The following is a 15,925-nucleotide window of genomic DNA, read 5'->3' as shown; positions in this document are numbered from 1 at the left end:
CTCGGCAGCAAAGGCGGGTTCATTCGGGAACAGCAGAGGCATCGAAATTAGAGCGATGCCAACTTGGTGCACCACAGGGAGGGCAGAAAACAGGGAGGAGAACCTGCTGTTATCAGGAAGAGGGGTGGTTGGGAGGGGCTGCGAGAACCAGAATCCACTGGGGACGGGGTGGGGGAGTTGGGCCCAAGTGCCAGGGCGTCGCATTGGCTGGCCCTCGTGGTCCCTGATCGGCTGGGCTGGCCTGGAGCAGAGGCGGGTCCCCCCCTCCTGTGTCCCCCACTGAAGTGAAAGTGATCAGTTTTGACAACACGAAGTAAAAGCCCAGGCGACACACTTCAGCAGCGGCGGGGCAGGGGGGGTGCCAGGAGGTAGGGCACCCTCGTCCAGACGGCGCGAGGTCGGGCCTCTGTCCGGGGCCGCGAGAGCTAGCGGGTTGGGGGATCGGGGGCCACGCTGCCTAACCAGCTCTGCGGGCGAGCACAAAGGGCTGAGCCCCCTCCCATGGCCCTGTGACCCGGACCTCTAGAATTCATGGACTGGAAATCAAGATAGAAGCCCGTCTTTTGGAGAGAAGCGTGACCTGCTGGTGCTCAAAGCTTGGCAGCCGCTCCCTCTCGGGAGCAGGGCTGGGGGCTGGCGTCAGAACGGCTGATGCGCGTTGCAGGCAGAGGAGAGCTTGTTGGGAGGAGCGGGTGGCAGGACGTCGGCTGTGACGGTGTGTGCCCTGGCTTCTCCACCCCTTCACCAGTGCGTCTTCTGCTAAAACAGGCCGGACGTGTGGACGTTGACACACGGTCCGAGGGAAGGTCACACCAGACTAGAAGACACGATTTTACTTTGGGTTTTGCGAACCGGTTGGCAGACCGTTGCTGTCCTCTGGTGGCCGTCCGTGTCACTGCACTCAGCCGGGTCCCTCTGCCGGGCTGGGCTCTGACCACCCTGGGGGCGGACTGTGTGCAGGCCTGGAGCGGGGCTGGGAGGCTGCGGAGGCAAAGCGGAGGGCTCCTGGGCTCTGCAGGAGACGCCACACGTCACAGGGCCCTCGGGGCCCTGGACCCTCCCCAGTCAAGCAGATCCAGGTCAGCCTCAGCCACGTGGCACGTTCTGCAGGTGGTTCACCTTTAGGCACGCAGACGTGTGCCGCGTGTCTGTGCTAATTGTGTTGACTTGCGAGTTAGGTAAAGACACCGTGTGGGATTAGTCACAGAGCAGTAATAATAGTGCAAATAGTTTTCAGGTCCTGGTGAAAAATAGTGCAGCTACAAATCACTTCGTGTTCTCAGCTCCGAATCTGTGATTCCCAGAATCGGTGTCATAGCTACACTGTCCACGTAAAGGAACACATACAAAGGAGGCGTCTCACGTCGTCCCTCAAGAGACACGGGATCGCTCACCGTTCGGCACCCTCATCTCACGTCTTTACCACTGCTGGGTTTTCAAGAATGCGGACGTCACTTTGTCTGCCCGTTCTGGCGGGACGCTCCGCGGAGCTCGTGCTCTTGTGCTGTAAGGAGAGACTGCATCTTGACCACGTCCACGAAACGGTTGTTTTCGGGCTCCGACCAGCAGAAGGCCCGCGGCAGCGCTTCTCGCAAGAAGGAGCACGCGAGCGCGGGCACCCCCTTGCTCTCTGCCTGGAGGGAGGGGCGTCCGGGCAGAACTGGGAGCGGAGCCCAGATGGAAATCTCGCAGGGGACAGAGCCCAAGGCCTGGGGCTGCCGGGCGGCTGGGACCTTAGGCCAGGACCTGCGCGAGGGGCTGCTGGCAGGGGACAGGGGCCAGAGATGCTGGAGGCCCTGTGCTGGCCTCACCAAACCTCTGGGCATTCGCGGTCCTAAGACCATGCCTTAGGGGCAGGGCGGCAAGGGCTGCTTGCCCTGAAAAGCCTAATGCCAATCCCAGTAGGGGGAGGACAAGCCACTGTGAAGTACCCACCAGCCAGAGTGAAACCAGCCTTCTTTGAAGGAAGGTGACACAGTCCACACGGCAGCCCCACAGCTTCCACGGCCCCCAGCCCGGCATAACATCCCAAATCACTAGGCCCGTGGAAAGCAGGAAAGCGCAGCCCATTCCAGGAAAAACAAAACAACGCAAAACAAAAAACCCTGGACGGGAAGCACCGGTCAGCAGTCTCCAGCATGACGCAGTGTGGGAGCTCTTAGCCGACGAAGTTAAAACGGTCGCTGTGAACACAAGAAAGAATGTTTAATGGACACATCAGTGTACAGGCAGGGAAGTGCAACGAAGAAATGGGAACGATGATAAAAGAAGTGCGTGGACATTCTAGAAATGACGGGTGTCGTGGACATGAAATATCCCCGGGAGTGCTCGGCCTCTGAACACCGAGACGCGGTTGGTGACTGGAGGCAGGTCGGCCGACTGTTGGAACTGAATCGCGGGGAGGAAGGCAGGTGAGCAGGAGCAGCGCGTCAGTGACCCGCGGGCCAGTGTCCCCTGGGCCAGCGCAAGCGCCGGTGGGGCCTCTGAAGGACAGAGGCAAGAGGGCCAGGCAGAAACACACGCGGTCGAAAATAGCGTAGCTGAACTTGTTTCCGGTTGAGTTAAAAATCAAGATGTTCCCTGAACTCCAAGCAGGGGACACATGGGGAAGCCCCCCCTGTTTTCATTGTGGTCAGACTGCTGAAGAGCAAAGGTCACGAGAGCACCCTGGAAGAAGGGAGGAGGGAGAAGAAGCGGGGACGAGGCTGCCGACTGCTCGGCAGGAGCAGTGCAAACCATCAGGCGTGACAAAGCAGAAGCCCGTCCGCCGAGAGTCCTCTCTGCCCCAGAGGTGGCCTTGGAAAGATGAAGGCAGAGTCAGGACGTGTCACGGTTAATCACCCCGAGGGAGTCCACTCCCAGAGCCCCCGGGGGCTCCGTGGGGCGGGTTTCCATCCCGGGCCCAGGAACTTCCGCAGGCTGTGGGCGGGGCCAAAAGGCAAAAGAAGCAACGCCCGAGGCATGTGCCCGGGACGGTGACCGGCCGATCACCGAGGCCCTTCCCCTTCGGTTCTTCAGTTCTTTAAGAGACACGCGTCTGTTTAAAACAGGTGCGCTGACCTGTGGGACCATCAGTAGATGTGGGAGTGGACACACGACAGCGACGTGATCCACAGCAGCACATCGGCTGCGAAGTGACACTGCGCTCTCCCCGGTGGACCCATCCGTGGAGGACGTAGGTGTAACAGAACGAGTTCTGAAAGACAGGAAATATTATAACCAAAACTCCCCCCGAGGAGACAAAACCGGAGACTGAAAACTACTCAGTCCTCCGAAAGAGGAGGCGAGACAGGGTGTGCGGGACGAAGGGAGAGCAGACAGCAAAGTGGAAGCTCTGACCCGCCACGTGGGCAAAGCTGTTAAATCCGAATGGCCGACACCTCAGTGAAGATGCAGAGTCCATCCCACTGGCTGCAAGAAGCAAAACCATCTCATCCTCAAGAGACGCTCTTCAAACTCAAAGTCACAGGTTGAAAGCGAGAGGTGGGAGGGGTGGGCTTTGCGAGGACGAGCAGCAGGAAGCTGGCGGGGCTGCAGCGAGACTCCCAGCTGCCTGACCAGAGGTGGACCGCTCACAGCGATAAAAAGGTTAGATGAGCAAGAAAACCTAGAAAACCTAGAAATCCTAGACGTGTGGACACTCACTAGCAGAGCTTCAAACTCCCGAAGCAAAAGGTTGGACACAGCCCCAGATTCCAGCATTGCTCTCCCCGCGGCGGGGAGACACAAGGAGAAACCCCCCAAACCCGGGAGCGTGTGGGTGGTCACCGTCGGCAGGTCCCCTGCTGTGACGGACAGAGCACCCTAGCAACCGCAGGGTGGGGATGGCTCCCGGATGCCAGCGCCCAGGCAGGGTTGGCGCGCCCACCCTGGGGAGCCGGGCCAGCCTCGTTTCATCTCCAAAGCGTGGCCTCGACCGTGCCCTGCAGATGCCTGCAGGCCGAGGGACAGTCTCCTTTGCCCTTGAGCCCTGGCGGGCAGGGCCGAGGAGGAAGTGACTTTCTGCTCCTGCAGGTGGGTCCCTGGCTTCGGGCATCCCAGGCCTGTCTCTCCAGAGACCAGGGTAGTTCTCTCAGAGTAAGTCTGCTGCCCGTGGGGGTGAGTGGCAGCGACACACGAGAGGTGGTGTGAGCAGGGCTTGGCTCACCTGCTCCGCGGAGGCCCTCGGAATCAAGACACGGCCGGCGCACGGGGCGGGGATGAGAGCCCCCTTGTCCGTGTGGGGCCCGGCCTTGCTCAGAGGGGCCCTGCTGCTGCTGCTGCCCTGGACGCCCTGCAAGTTGCCGTTCAGAGCCTCAGTTAAGGATTCTGTCTTGCGGTTCTGCGGGTCGCTGGGACCCAGCCAGGTTGTGCTGGTTTGGTGACTTTCACGAGGTTGCTCTGGACGTCCCTAGGGCCGGCTCCCGCAGGTGGCAGTCCCCAGGGCTGCGTGTCCCCAGGCCCGCTCCCCTCTCTGCAGCCCCTGCCCCGAGCCTCCTGTGGGCTGAGGCGCTCGTCTCTCTCCAGGGCGGAGGCTCAGCTGGTGGCGGAGATGCTGAGCACCGCGGCCTGCATCCAGGGCCGGAGCATCATGGACAACCTCAAGGGCCGGAAGCAGCTGCGGCTGACGGCCGCCAAGGCCTTCATGGAGGGCGCCAGGTGCGCCCGCTGCCCCGCCTGCCCGAGTTGCTGCGCCTGTTGGGTGTCTGGGGTGCGGCTGCAGCACCTCAGCGACCCTGCGACGGGCCATCTCCTGCCTGGGAGGGTGACACCCACCCAGCCCTGGGGTCCTGGGCAGCCCTGGGCTGGGGCGCATGTGGGGCAGGCTGGGCCTGACGTGAGCCAGTCACAGCGGGGACCTGCCCAGAAAGGAGTGGCCGCCCCTGCAGAGCCGGGTATAGGCTGGGCTGTGGAGGGAGGGCGCCCGCGGCAGCCCAGCGCGCCCCCCCCCCCCCCCCCGCCTTCCCAGCGCCTGTCCAGTCAGGCATTTCCTTCCAGGTTCGGGGGCCTAGCGGGGAGCAGCGCGCTCGTGATGCTGGCCGCGAGGCACTGCTGGAACAGCTGGCTCCCGCTGCTGTCGTCCGCCGTCAGTAGGAGGCAGTGCAGGGGCCCCACCCAGCGGCTCCTCAGCATCATCAGCAAGACGGAGGCCAGGAAGCAGGTGCGCTCCCGCCCTGGCACGTGGGCTCCCCAGGTCCAGGGGCCGCCATGAGGCTCTTCCCCCAGAAAGCTGGGGAGCACGGCCCCTGCACCCCTCAAGCAGCTGGGGCGGCCAGGGACGGGGTGCCCCTGAGATCCAGCGGGGCATATGCTCTGCTCTGACCTCCTCCCCAAGAGTACCCCGACTCATACCCGGAAAGTTCTGGTAGGAGAGGAGGATGGGCTCAGAATGGGGGGTCCAGACGGCGGAGGAAGACCTCCAGGCCGCTGGGCTGACCCCCCCGCCCTTGGGGCCCAGGGAGGCCTGGCCTGGCCTTGGGAGCAGCCTCTCCACCCCCTCCATCTCTGGGGAGCGTGGTCTTGGCGGAGGGAACGTCCCTGGCCCCGAGGCAGGCGGCCCAGGCGCAGAGGGGTGGAGGCTGGTGAACCGCCCCACTGGCCTGCCGATCGCAGGCGCCGGGCTCTCTTGCCATCTGCCCAGGAGGGCCAGGCCCAGAGGCTGCACAGGTGGCACGCCTGCAAACCCGCACTTTCAGTCCCAGGTGTGGCAGGCAGGTGTCCAAGGTCAGGTCATCCAGGACGGAGCCCAGGGCTGGAGCTTCTGGGGCCCAGGTCCAGGCCCCAGGGAGGCCTTCAGAAGCTGGCAGCCAGACAAGACCTCCGGGCTGGTGTGGATCCGGGCCGCGCCTGGCTGGGAGCCGGCAGGCGGGAAACGGACCACCAGGGCTCTGATGGTCTAGGTCAGGGCCAGATGCCCGCCTCCCGGACAAAGGCGGGCTCGGGCTTGTGGACCGGGCCGTGCCTGCCCACACGCGTCTTCACGTCTTTCCTGAGCCTTCCCTCCCACCCCCACCGCAGGGCGAGTGACCAAGCACTGGCCGCCTGGCACTTACAGGGAGGCCGAGGCCAGCGCTGGTCTGGGCGTCCGTGCGGCTCGCCGCAGCTCGGCGCTTCCGGGTGCTTTGTACGAACGGTGGTAAAACGCACCTGCTGCGTCACGCGTGACGTCGGTGACGCTGGTTCTGCTGTGTGACCATCGCACAGCCTGTGCCGAAACCTCTGTCATCCCCAACAGGCACCGGGGCCATTAGACCAGCGCCTGGCCCCCAGCCCCTGCCGAGGGTCTGCCCCTCTGGGGACCTCCTGGAATGGAACCATCGGCATTTGTATCGTCTCGGTCTGCTCGGGCCCCAGAACAAAACCCACAGACGGGGAGGCTGGGCAGCAGAGGCGTGATTCTGGCGGTTCTGGAGCTGGACGCCCAAGATCCGGGAGCCAGTGCACCGGGGCAGACAAAGCCTCTTCCCAGCCCGCAGGGGGCTGCCCTCTGCTCTGTCCGCATGCGGGGGAGGGCGAGGTCTCTGGGCTTCTGGCCGGGACGCTGACCCCTCGAGGACCCCAGCCTCGCGACCTCGTCCAGGCCTCGTGGCCTCCCCGGGGACTAGGGCGTCTGCGGAGGAGCCCAGCCCCTAACGCTCGCTAATGTCGTTTGCTGCCAACGTGCAGGAGCACACTGGTGTCAGGTGTTGGTCTCGTGTCTGCAGCGCTGCCAAATTCATTTAAGACCCTAGGCGCTTCCCGGGGGGTTCTTGGAGGTCGGGGGGTAGGACCAGGCCGCTGTGCGTGGAGACGGTTTACCCCGTTCTTTTCCTCCTGGGGATCTGCGCTCTCTTCCTGTCTGCTGGCTCTGGCTAGAACGCCCAGTAGAAGGATGAACGGCAGCACTGAAAGCGGGTGTCCTTGTCTCCTTCCTGATCTTCGAGGGAAAATTCAGTCTTTCAACACTGAACGTCAGGGTGGCTGTGAGCTTTCCGTCGCTTCGTTGTGTTAGGGAATTTTCCCACGCCTCCTGAGCGAGTTTCTGAGCGAGTGTATGATAACAGCTTGTTGGGTTTTGTCAAACGCCTTTTCTCTGCTGACCGAGAAGCCCCTGTGGTTCTCCCGCGTTCTAGGTTGAGGTATTACACTCTCGGACCTTCTCAGGTGGTGTAGGCCTGGGGTGGATCTCACGCGGTCGTGGGTACTGTTTTCACGATGCGTTCCTGGATTTTATCTGCAATCCAGCAGCAAGTGTTCTTGAGGACTTTTGCATCTGTTTTCCTAAAGGATGCTCGTCTGTAGTCTTCTTTTCTTGCGACGTCTTTATTTGGCCCCTATCAAAGTGATGCCGGGCTCACAGAGTGAGTTAGAAAGTGCTCCTTCCTTTTCGGGGTTTGGAGGGTTAAGGGTTAGTGCCGGCTCTTTCTTTGGTGTAACATTCACCTGGGAAGCCACCTGGTCCAGGACAGCTCCTTCGTGGGAGGTTTCTGATTCTGAGTCAGTCTTCCCTTGGTAGAAGTTTGTGGAGATTTTCTGTGTCTTGAGTCAGCTTAGGTACCTCGTGTGTTTCGAGGGATTGTTCCATTTCTCGCAGGCGACCTGGTTTATTGGGGTACAGCGGTTCACACGATTCTCTTGGAGTCCTTTGTATGTCTGTCAGGTTGGTGGTAATAGTTCCTCTTTCACGTCTGCGTTCAGGTATGTGTGTCCCTCTTTCTGGCAAATGGTTTGTAAATTTTGTGATCTTTTCACAAAACCAACGTTCGGTTTTGAGGATTTTTTCTCTTATCTTTCTATTCTCTGTTTTGTTTTTCTGTGCTCTGATCTTTCACGTGCCCCTCTTTCCACCAACCTTGTTCTTTGTCACGTTCCTTGAGGCGTAAAGCTAGGTCGGGGGTTTGAGGTCTTTCTCCTTTTGTGGTGTCGGCGTTTGCAGGCAGAAGCTCCCCTCTGAGCCCTGCTCCTGCTGGACCCCCGCAGTTTTTCTCACATGCTCTCATCCCATTGACTTAAGGCTGTAAAACTGACTTGCATGCTTCATGCCACTGGAAAGCGACAGACTGTGTTGAGGGGTGATCTGTGCGTGTGAACGCGTGTGGGTGTGTCTGCGTGTACACGTGTGCGTGTGCTCTAAGGTGGTGAACCTTGAACCAGAGAGCCTTCTCTCGTGGGGGAAGTGCATTCCACTTTTTGTGGCTTAATATTTCAGAAATGGAGCTGCCGTTTCTGAAATGAGATGCTGAGCCACATGAAAGACAAAGTGGTGAAAGAAGAGGCTGTCTGCTTCACATAGCCGTGCTGTGCCTTTGTTTTGCTTTAGGAGAAAGGACAGACACTGCCCCTGCACCAGTGGCCTACAGCAGACTTCCACGGTGGAGCGGCCACCGACGGGCATTTCCTCCCAGGTTTGTGGACGCTCGGTGCCCAGGCACGAGGCCAGGGGAGGGCTTGTGCGGTGAGCCCCCTGCGCCCTGTGCAGGGCAGGCTTAGTCGTGCAGTGACCACGGCCAGGGTCTGCGTGGGCAGAACGGCGCTGTGCGGGCTCCTCGCGAACACCTGCAGGACACCCCATCCTGTGCTCGAGGAAGCCAGCCGGGGTCGTCCCCCTGGTGCGGGGCCTCCATGACCCTCCCAGGCAGCCTTGAAGTCTAGCCTCTGGGTTATTCGGACAGGTCAATCCCACGCTTCCTTTTCTGTAAAGATAGACCTCTGCGAAAAGAGAAAAGTGAAAACATTTCAGAATTTATGTCTAAAGTAAAAAAAAGATGACTACCTGCTAAAAAAAAAATCATCGTCCCTGTTAGTGCGGGTGTCACGGTGGGTACTGGGCGTGTGACCTGTTCACCCGTCCCCGCCTCACGCGCTTCAGGGGCTACGGCAGAGAGAAACTCGGTTTAAAACACTGCACCAAAAGTGTGACCGTGTGTAATTAAATGTTGAGATGAACTCTGAACCCCAGCAGTCAAGGCCGTTTGCTGGTGCTGCAGAGAGAGGCGCAGACGGCCGCCCGCCCCCCGGGCATGGGGAGGCGTGGGGAGGGGCTGGGCTACACTCGGAGCCCCGTCTCCACCTCCGTCCACCAGCTGACACGTACATTAAGTAGCTGGATGTTGGGCCGCTTTAAACATTCCAGTTACAGAAAAAAAGGAGGTAGAACAGGCACCGCCGATAACGGGGAAGCATCGCTCCCTAAGGTTTAGGCTCAAAGAGGCCCAGCTTCAAATACGCGAACATTTAAACAAGAAGAATGAGAAGTGCAGAAAATTAAAAAGCAACCAGGAAAGTGTTTACACCAAATTCGGCAGCTAAATGATTGGTTTCTATACTACACAAGTAGGTGTGTTGGTCGGATGAGGAGACGTGAGCTGCAGTAACAAGCCAGCAGCACAGCAGCTGGGCAAGCAGGGCCGCGCAGGGGAAGCGGTCTGTGGGCCCGGGTAAAGGCCGAGCACCAACCCCACGAGCCGCAGGCTGGAAGGCGGGCGCCGAGTTCCAAAGGGGAGGCGCACCTCCGGAACCCACCTGGTCCCCGGGCTCAGGCCTAAATCAGCTGCTGCCATCCCCGGGGTTGGCAGTGCAGGCGCCCCGGTGAGCCCTGGAGGCCTGAGCGGTGAGAGTCGGGTGCCATCCTCTTGGCCAGCTGTGACAACCTGCCTGTTTGTGCCTTTGCTCTAAGATTCAGTTACAGGAGAGAAAGTTACCCGGTCAGCGGTGTGAACTAGGGCAAGCTGAGTGTCCAGGACCAGTGGCGGGGCCCCTGCTTCGCTGGAGGGTGGGGCTGGGGCTGCAGCAAGGCAGTGGTAGGCGGAGCGGCCAGTCCGCAGGGCAGTGTGGCTCCAGGCCTCGGCACCTCGGGCCTGCCGGAGCGGGCAGCACCCTCGGGCGGCCTGGGTGAGGGCCGCGGGAAAGGGAGCTGGGTGCTGGGTGCTCACAGTGCATGTTTTGAAGAGTAGCGGGAGTTTCCGATAAGAAAGGGCCTGGGGTCTGAGCGCGCTGGAGGGGGCGGGGCCGGGGCGGCCGCTCAGGAAGCGCCTGCGCAGGTGAGCAGGGGAGGGCGGGGGACCGCTGGTGACCCACCAGGCGGAGGCCTCCCAGGGCCAGCCTGCGATGAGCCCTGAGCGGTCGGGTCTGAGAGGACTGACGGGCCGGCCCCAGGGCGGTTCCCGGGCGTCATTTCTGCGCTGGTGGCCGGGCCCCCGGGAGCCGCTCTGCGTGTGTCTCAGGAACGCAGGCCAGACTCCGCGAGGCTGCGTGGCTGCCTCCGCAACCTGCGGTCGCACCCGCTGCCCGGCTCTGTGCCCGGACACTGCGGCCGAGTTGGCCTGCGGGACGCCTGGTCCTTCAGGCCGTGGGGGACCTGGAGCTGCCAGCCTGGGGCGCGCGCCTGGCAGACCCTGCACCCGGTGCCCCACATTCCCGGGCCCCTCCTCGGCCCCCTGAGCCCCCTCTCCCTCTGCAGGGGCCGAGGACGACTTGACGCTGCGCGCCGCGCTCTACGGCCTCCTCTTCCACAGCTACGCCGACCAGGATGACTGGGAGGGCGGCCTCAAGGTGCTGGACGAGGCCCTGCAGGTGCTGCCGCGGACCGCGCACCGCCTGTGAGTGTCCGCAGCACTGGCTTCACCGGGGCCTCCTCCCTGCCGCCCCCACCCCGCTGCCGCCGCCTCCTCCCTGCCGCCCCCGCCCCGCTGCCTCTTCCTCCTGCCGCCCCCGCCCCCTGTCTCCTCCTCCCTGCAGCCCCCGCCCCCTGTCTCCTCCTCCTCCTGCCGCCCCCGCCCCCCCGTCTCCTCCTCCCTGCCGCCCCCGCCCCCCTGCCGCCTCCTCCTGCCGCCCCCGCCCCCCTGCCGCCTCCTCCTTCTGCCGCCCCCGCCCCCCTGTCTTCTCCTCTCTGCCGCCCCCGCCCCCTGTCTCCTCCTCCCTGCAGCCCCCGCCCCCTGTCTCCTCCTCCTCCTGCCGCCCCCGCCCCCCCGTCTCCTCCTCCCTGCCGCCCCCGCCCCCCTGCCGCCTCCTCCTGCCGCCCCCGCCCCCCTGCCGCCTCCTCCTTCTGCCGCCCCCGCCCCCCTGTCTTCTCCTCTCTGCCGCCCCCGCCCCACCCCCGCCTACTCCTCCTCCCTGCAGCCCCCGCCCCCCTGCCTCCTCCTCCCCCTGCCGCCCCCCATCCCTCCCCCTCCTGCCACCCGGAGGCTCCCACTGTCCCCTTCCCACTGATGACTTTATCTCCCTACTAAGAACTCAACGCAAAAAGTGGGGCTTTAACACCCAACACACAGACAAATAATAAACTAAAACACGGCACAACACAAAACCCCCAAGACGCTCAGGCTTCGTTTTGTTTTATCTTTGTAATTAGGAAGATGGACAAATGCCTTAGTTTGGGATGTGTTCTCTCTATGTAAACTTTTCATTATTCAATTCAAGCATTCATTTCTCTCACTTCCCTTCAGCTTGATTTTCAAACACATGGTCATCGCGAAGGCCAAACTTGGCCAGAACTTTATGATGGAAATTCAGAAATTCAAAGACCAGAGTGAGGGCTACTTGGCACACATGTGGCACCGCCTGGCCCTGAACTCCAGGAGTGTCCACGGGGAGCTGACCTGCTACCACAACGCCATCCAAGCCCTGCAGGTGTGGCCTGGCAGCAGGTATCTGTAGATAACGCTGGGGAGGGGGGGCACGAAGGTAAAGACAGGTGAGAAGGAGCTTCTGGAAGATGGAGGGACAAGACACCCTCCTTGTGGTTCAGAGGCTGCTGAAAAACAGGCCCTTTTATGTTTGATCCCAAAGAAGCCGGAGAGCGAGTGGCAAAAGGTTGACTACATCATGGAGTTTAGCCAGTGGCTGTATCACAAACAGTTTCCTCTTGAAGACGTGGTCTTCCACCTGAAGTGGGCCGTCGACATCCTGCTGCAGATGCAGCAGGACAGGGGCACACCTGAGCCAGCAGGTGAGGGAGGGCAGGGGAGGGGAAGCCCTGGGGGCGGGGCCGCGGGAAGAGGCGGGGCCGGTGCAGTGCTCGCCCCCCCCGGGGGGCGGGGCGGGGCGGGGCCTAGGGCAGTTCCCCTGGGGCTGGGGCAGGGCCGCCCTCTCTGGTGGCTCCTGGGCCCACACCCTGCACAGCAAGCTCCTGTGGACTTGGGGAGGTCGGGGCGCACCCTGCCCCTCTCTCAGAGCGTGTCCAACAGGCCGGCCCAGCCCAGTGCTGTGGAGTGAGGGCACTTTCTAACAGAATGAGCCGATCTCGCTAAAGGGAGGTGGTGGGAGCCAGAGGCCGGTATGGACAGGGACGGGGAGGGGCAGCCGGGCCAGCCTAGAGCTCTCACGGAGGCACTGGCCCCAATAGGACGGGTGCTCTGGGCAGAGAGGGGCCTGTGACGACTGGCCCAGGCCAGGTTCTGATGGACCCACCTTCCCAGCACCGAGGCGGCCTCCTCGTGGGCCTGCAGACTTCGGGGGTCCAGGAGAGAGGCTGCCTCCTGACCACGTGTGCTGGGGGCTCGAGGACCCTCCACGTGACCTCTGTGCACCCAAGCCCAGCAGGCAGAGCCCAGAGCCCAGGGCCCCTGCAGACCGGTCGCCTGTGGCCTCCAGCCCGGAGCCCTGGGAACCCGTTCCCAGGCTGGTCTTGGCCCTGGGGGTGGTGCCCCTTCTGGAAGAAGCCCAGGGCGGGGCTGGTGGGCACTGACAGGGTGACAGACAGGGGCCCTTGGGTCAGGGCAAGGGCTGGGCGAGGGCAGGGAGGAGTGACGCAGCCCCCGGAGCCCAGTCCGCGTGTTGCCAGCGGCAGGCGCCCTGTCTTACAGAAGAGCACGCATCCGCTCAGGCCACCCTGGAGGGTCCAGGCCCCGAGGACGCCAGGACCACCTCCCTGGAGGGGCTGCGGAGTGTGCGGCAGCTGGAAGCGCTGGCCCGCGCCTACACGCTGCTGGCCCTGGTGGCCACCCCGAGCGACGCCCGCCACCAGGACTACTGCCTCATGGCCTACACGTCCCTCTGCCGCATCTGGCAGGTGAGGCCAAGGCCACCACCCCGGGGGCCCAGGACCCCAGTCTGGGCTTTCAAAGGTGCCCCCAGGACTGTGTCCCTCCTGCTCGGGACTCCTTGGAGGAGGGGCCTGGCTGCTCCCTCCAGATGGGCCCCTCCTCCCCCAGCGCCCTTGCTGGACACCCCCAGAATCCTGTCTTCCCACCCGCCTGGGCCCCGGCTTCCAGAACCTTCTCTGTGACCCACTCCATGCCTCCTCGCTGCCCTCCTTCCCCACCTCCCCACCTTTAGAGGCCCCCAGGGCCTCCCACGGGCAGTGCACCCCCACTGGCAGAACGGAGACCTAAGCAGGACAGGCCTCTGGTCTGGGGGCATTGCCCGGGGCAGCAAGAAGGACTGGGGAGGCGTCCTTGGTCTCAGTGCCCCAGGCCCCCCACGCCCACCACACAGCCACCTTCACGGTTCTCTGAGGAGTTCCAACCGCTAACATGACCCAAGCGCGCCCTTCGCTGGAGACGGTAAACCGCCTCAGCCTCCGAGCTGCCAGCCCGTCTTCAGGCTGCCCCTCAGGCGCGTGCCCGCGGGGCCAGGGCCCGGAGGAAGCCCTCCGCGGGCGCCCCGGCCTCGGGTCCCCGACCCGCCCGCGGATCTTCTGGGAGGCGGGTGGACACCTGCACACTTGGATTTCATTTTTGCAGGTTTCTTTTTCAACAGCAGGAAGATCCCTCTCAGAAAGTAAAATCCCAGCAGCAGCAAGTTCACAGTTGCTGTTGCCTAAAAAGGAGAAGGAGAAAAGCCAAGACCGAGAGAAGGACAAGGACAAGGGCAGAGGTCCCAAGCAGGTGCCGCGCCCTCCCAAGTGGCAGGCTGTACCCCGCCACCCTGGGGTCACTCTCCCAGAGGCAGCAGAAGGCGAGGGCCCGCCCGCTCGCTCCTGTTTCCTCTCCAGGGGGACAAGGGGGGTGTCTGGCTTCTCCCTGGCAGCCACGGGCATTGTCTCGACGAGTCCCTCTGCCCAGGCCATCTGGGTCCTGGCCGGGCAGGCAGGCAGGCAGGCACCTGTTGGGGGCCGTGAGCAGTTTCTCTGTCTTCCTGGGGCCCAGTCACCCAGAGCTATTGCCCGCCACGGGGCTGTGCTGGCTGCAGCCGCCTCACAGCCGTCCCTCCTGCGCGGCCTCCAGGGATACGGCTCAGCCTGGCCGGGGACGCTCCCCTCACTCCCCCACCCCGGACTCCTGAGCTGAGCGAGGGCAGGCAGCCTCCATGTGCCCGCCAGGAAGTGGTGTTTTGCACCTAAAGTGGCGGGTGGCTCCCGTGGCTGGGATGCTGTGGTGCTGAGATCACAGGGAGGGTGGCGAGGCCCTGGGCTGGGAGGCCGCAAGGGTGCCCTGCACCCGTCCCCAGGGCGCTGCCTTCTCCGGTCTTACGTCCCGTCCGTTCCAGGGGCCGGGTGTACGTTTCCAGCTCCACCCCTGACAGCAAACCCTGCCTTCCCGCATTACAGCTTCACAGCCCGGCTGCTGGCAGACGACTTGAAGACCTACCAGCGAGCCTCGAAGAGTGGGCTTCCTACGCCTGCCCCGAAGAAGTGGTGGCTGTGTTCCAGCAGGATCGAAGCGACTTTACTATCAACCCATGGAGTGTGGAGAAGCCGGTGGGTGTCGCAGGCCTGGTCGCACACCTGCCAGCCTGCATCGCGGGCTTGAAGCCATAGCCACGGCTTTCGGCTGGGAAATAGGCCCAGAGACGCACACGAAGGTGCGGGTTTGGCTTAGTGGGCTGTCGGCCTCCAGCCCCTTCCCGGCACCCCCTCCCTGAGCCGCCGCCTCCGCCTGAGGCCGCCTCCGCCTTCCCCTTGGGCTTCGCCACGCGGACGCCACCCTAAACCTGGTGATGTGGCTGAGCCCGTCCTTACTCCGTGGTGGCTGTGACAGGCGCCGCAGACGGGGCGGCTAAAGCGGCAGAAATGGCTTTCCCTCACAGTTCTGGAGCCGCAGGTTCAAAGCCTATATCACTGGGCTGCAACCAAGTTGTCCCTGGGCCACATTCCCTCTGAGGCTCCGGGGGTGGGGGGGGTCCTTCCTGCCTCCTCCCCTGCGGGGACTTGGGGGTTTCTGGGCTCGTGGTCCCCACGTGCTGGGGCCTCTTCTCTGTGTCTGTCTCATCTCCCACTTTGGGGCCTTTGTGGCACCCACAGAGGTCACACGTGGGCTCCAGGGTGGCACCTGGCGATGTGGGGCCATGATTCACCCACTCCCTTGCCTGTTTCCTGTGCTTTTCGGGGACATTGGGTGCAATTTCTCGCCATTGGCTTCCGTCCTGAGGGGTGTGCGGGCGTCCTCGGATTCCGGTCATGGCCATTGCCGTCGCTCCGTGGCACGACTGGACCACAGTCTGCCTGCCAGTCCGACCACGGCTGTGGCCACAGGGGTGGTTTCCAGGCGTGGCCGATACAGACGCAGCGGCTGGGGCTGTTTGTGGGCACGTGTCCCGGGGCCCCCGTCCCGCCGCAGGGTCTCGGCGTCACGGAACCCCTGTGTCTCCAGCAGCCTTCCCTTGGGAAGTGGTGGCACCAGGGAGGCCCTGCCCCGGGGGTCCCGCCACCCCCGCCCTGCACCCAGCCTGGCTCACCGCCCACCTCTGGCCCCTTGGTGAAGGCGGGACGCTCCCTGACGACAGCCAGGCCGGACGCCGTTCGCTGCCTTTAGGCCACTTGAGTATCCTCTTTGGCGACCTGCCTGGCAGCCCACTGCCCAGGCCTTCCTGAGCCCTCTGGCTTCTCCTGCGGAGCTAAAGGAGCGGCTTTTCTGTGCTGGAAGAAAGCCCTGGACGGTGTCTGATGCCCACTCTGTGCCTTCACTCTCCTGAAACTCCCCAGGCCAGGGGTCGAACCCCTGCCATAGCAGGGACACCACCAGCTCCTCACCCACTAGGCCACCAGGGATTTCCTGGTTCCTAAGAGTTTTAATCACAGATGTTTGTA

At 63.1% G+C, this 15,925-nt stretch overlaps 1 protein-coding gene and 1 long non-coding RNA gene across 52 annotated transcripts in view; one reads left to right on the top strand and one right to left on the bottom strand.

The window, feature by feature from the left end:
* Window positions 1-15,925, top strand: part of CFAP46 (cilia and flagella associated protein 46) — an 86,713-nt gene that overhangs the window by 33,919 nt on the left and 36,869 nt on the right. For 35 of the 50 annotated variants that reach the window (XR_014828266.1, XR_014828267.1, XR_014828258.1 and 32 more), the window contains 9 exons: window positions 4,507-4,638; window positions 4,978-5,140; window positions 8,279-8,363; window positions 10,418-10,556; window positions 11,403-11,586; window positions 11,746-11,905; window positions 12,762-12,967; window positions 13,641-13,784; window positions 14,447-14,596. Coding sequence is in view for 40 of the 50 variants with exons in the window: in XM_084997561.1 (XP_084853687.1) it covers window positions 4,507-4,638; window positions 4,978-5,140; window positions 8,279-8,363; window positions 10,418-10,556; window positions 11,403-11,586; window positions 11,746-11,905; window positions 12,762-12,967; window positions 13,641-13,784; window positions 14,447-14,596 (1,363 nt within the window). In the remaining 10 variants the exon portion in view is untranslated. The remainder of the gene's footprint in view (window positions 1-4,506; window positions 4,639-4,977; window positions 5,141-8,278; window positions 8,364-10,417; window positions 10,557-11,402; window positions 11,587-11,745; window positions 11,906-12,761; window positions 12,968-13,640; window positions 13,785-14,446; window positions 14,597-15,925) is intronic. The other 15 variants (XM_084997564.1, XM_084997563.1, XM_084997547.1 and 12 more) reach the window with 2 other exon arrangements.
* Window positions 2,185-15,925, bottom strand: part of LOC146397157 (uncharacterized) — a 39,408-nt gene continuing 25,667 nt past the window's right edge. Inside the window, exons 1-2 of one of the 2 annotated variants that reach the window (XR_014828272.1) lie at window positions 9,481-10,596; window positions 2,185-8,667 (exon numbers count right to left, since the gene is read on the bottom strand). This is a non-coding gene — a long non-coding RNA (uncharacterized LOC146397157). Of the gene's footprint in view, window positions 8,668-9,480; window positions 10,597-15,925 lie in introns of those variants that run through there. The other variant, XR_014828271.1, reaches the window with a different exon arrangement.

This window comes from Sus scrofa, chromosome 14 (assembly GCF_054392235.1).
Source record: "Sus scrofa isolate SSC_HxYL_T2T_F1_AM1 chromosome 14, Sscrofa_HxYL_maternal_Yorkshire_Landrace_v2.0, whole genome shotgun sequence".
Taxonomy (NCBI): Eukaryota; Metazoa; Chordata; class Mammalia; order Artiodactyla; family Suidae; genus Sus; species Sus scrofa.
This window is presented reverse-complemented; position numbering and strand designations above follow the sequence as displayed.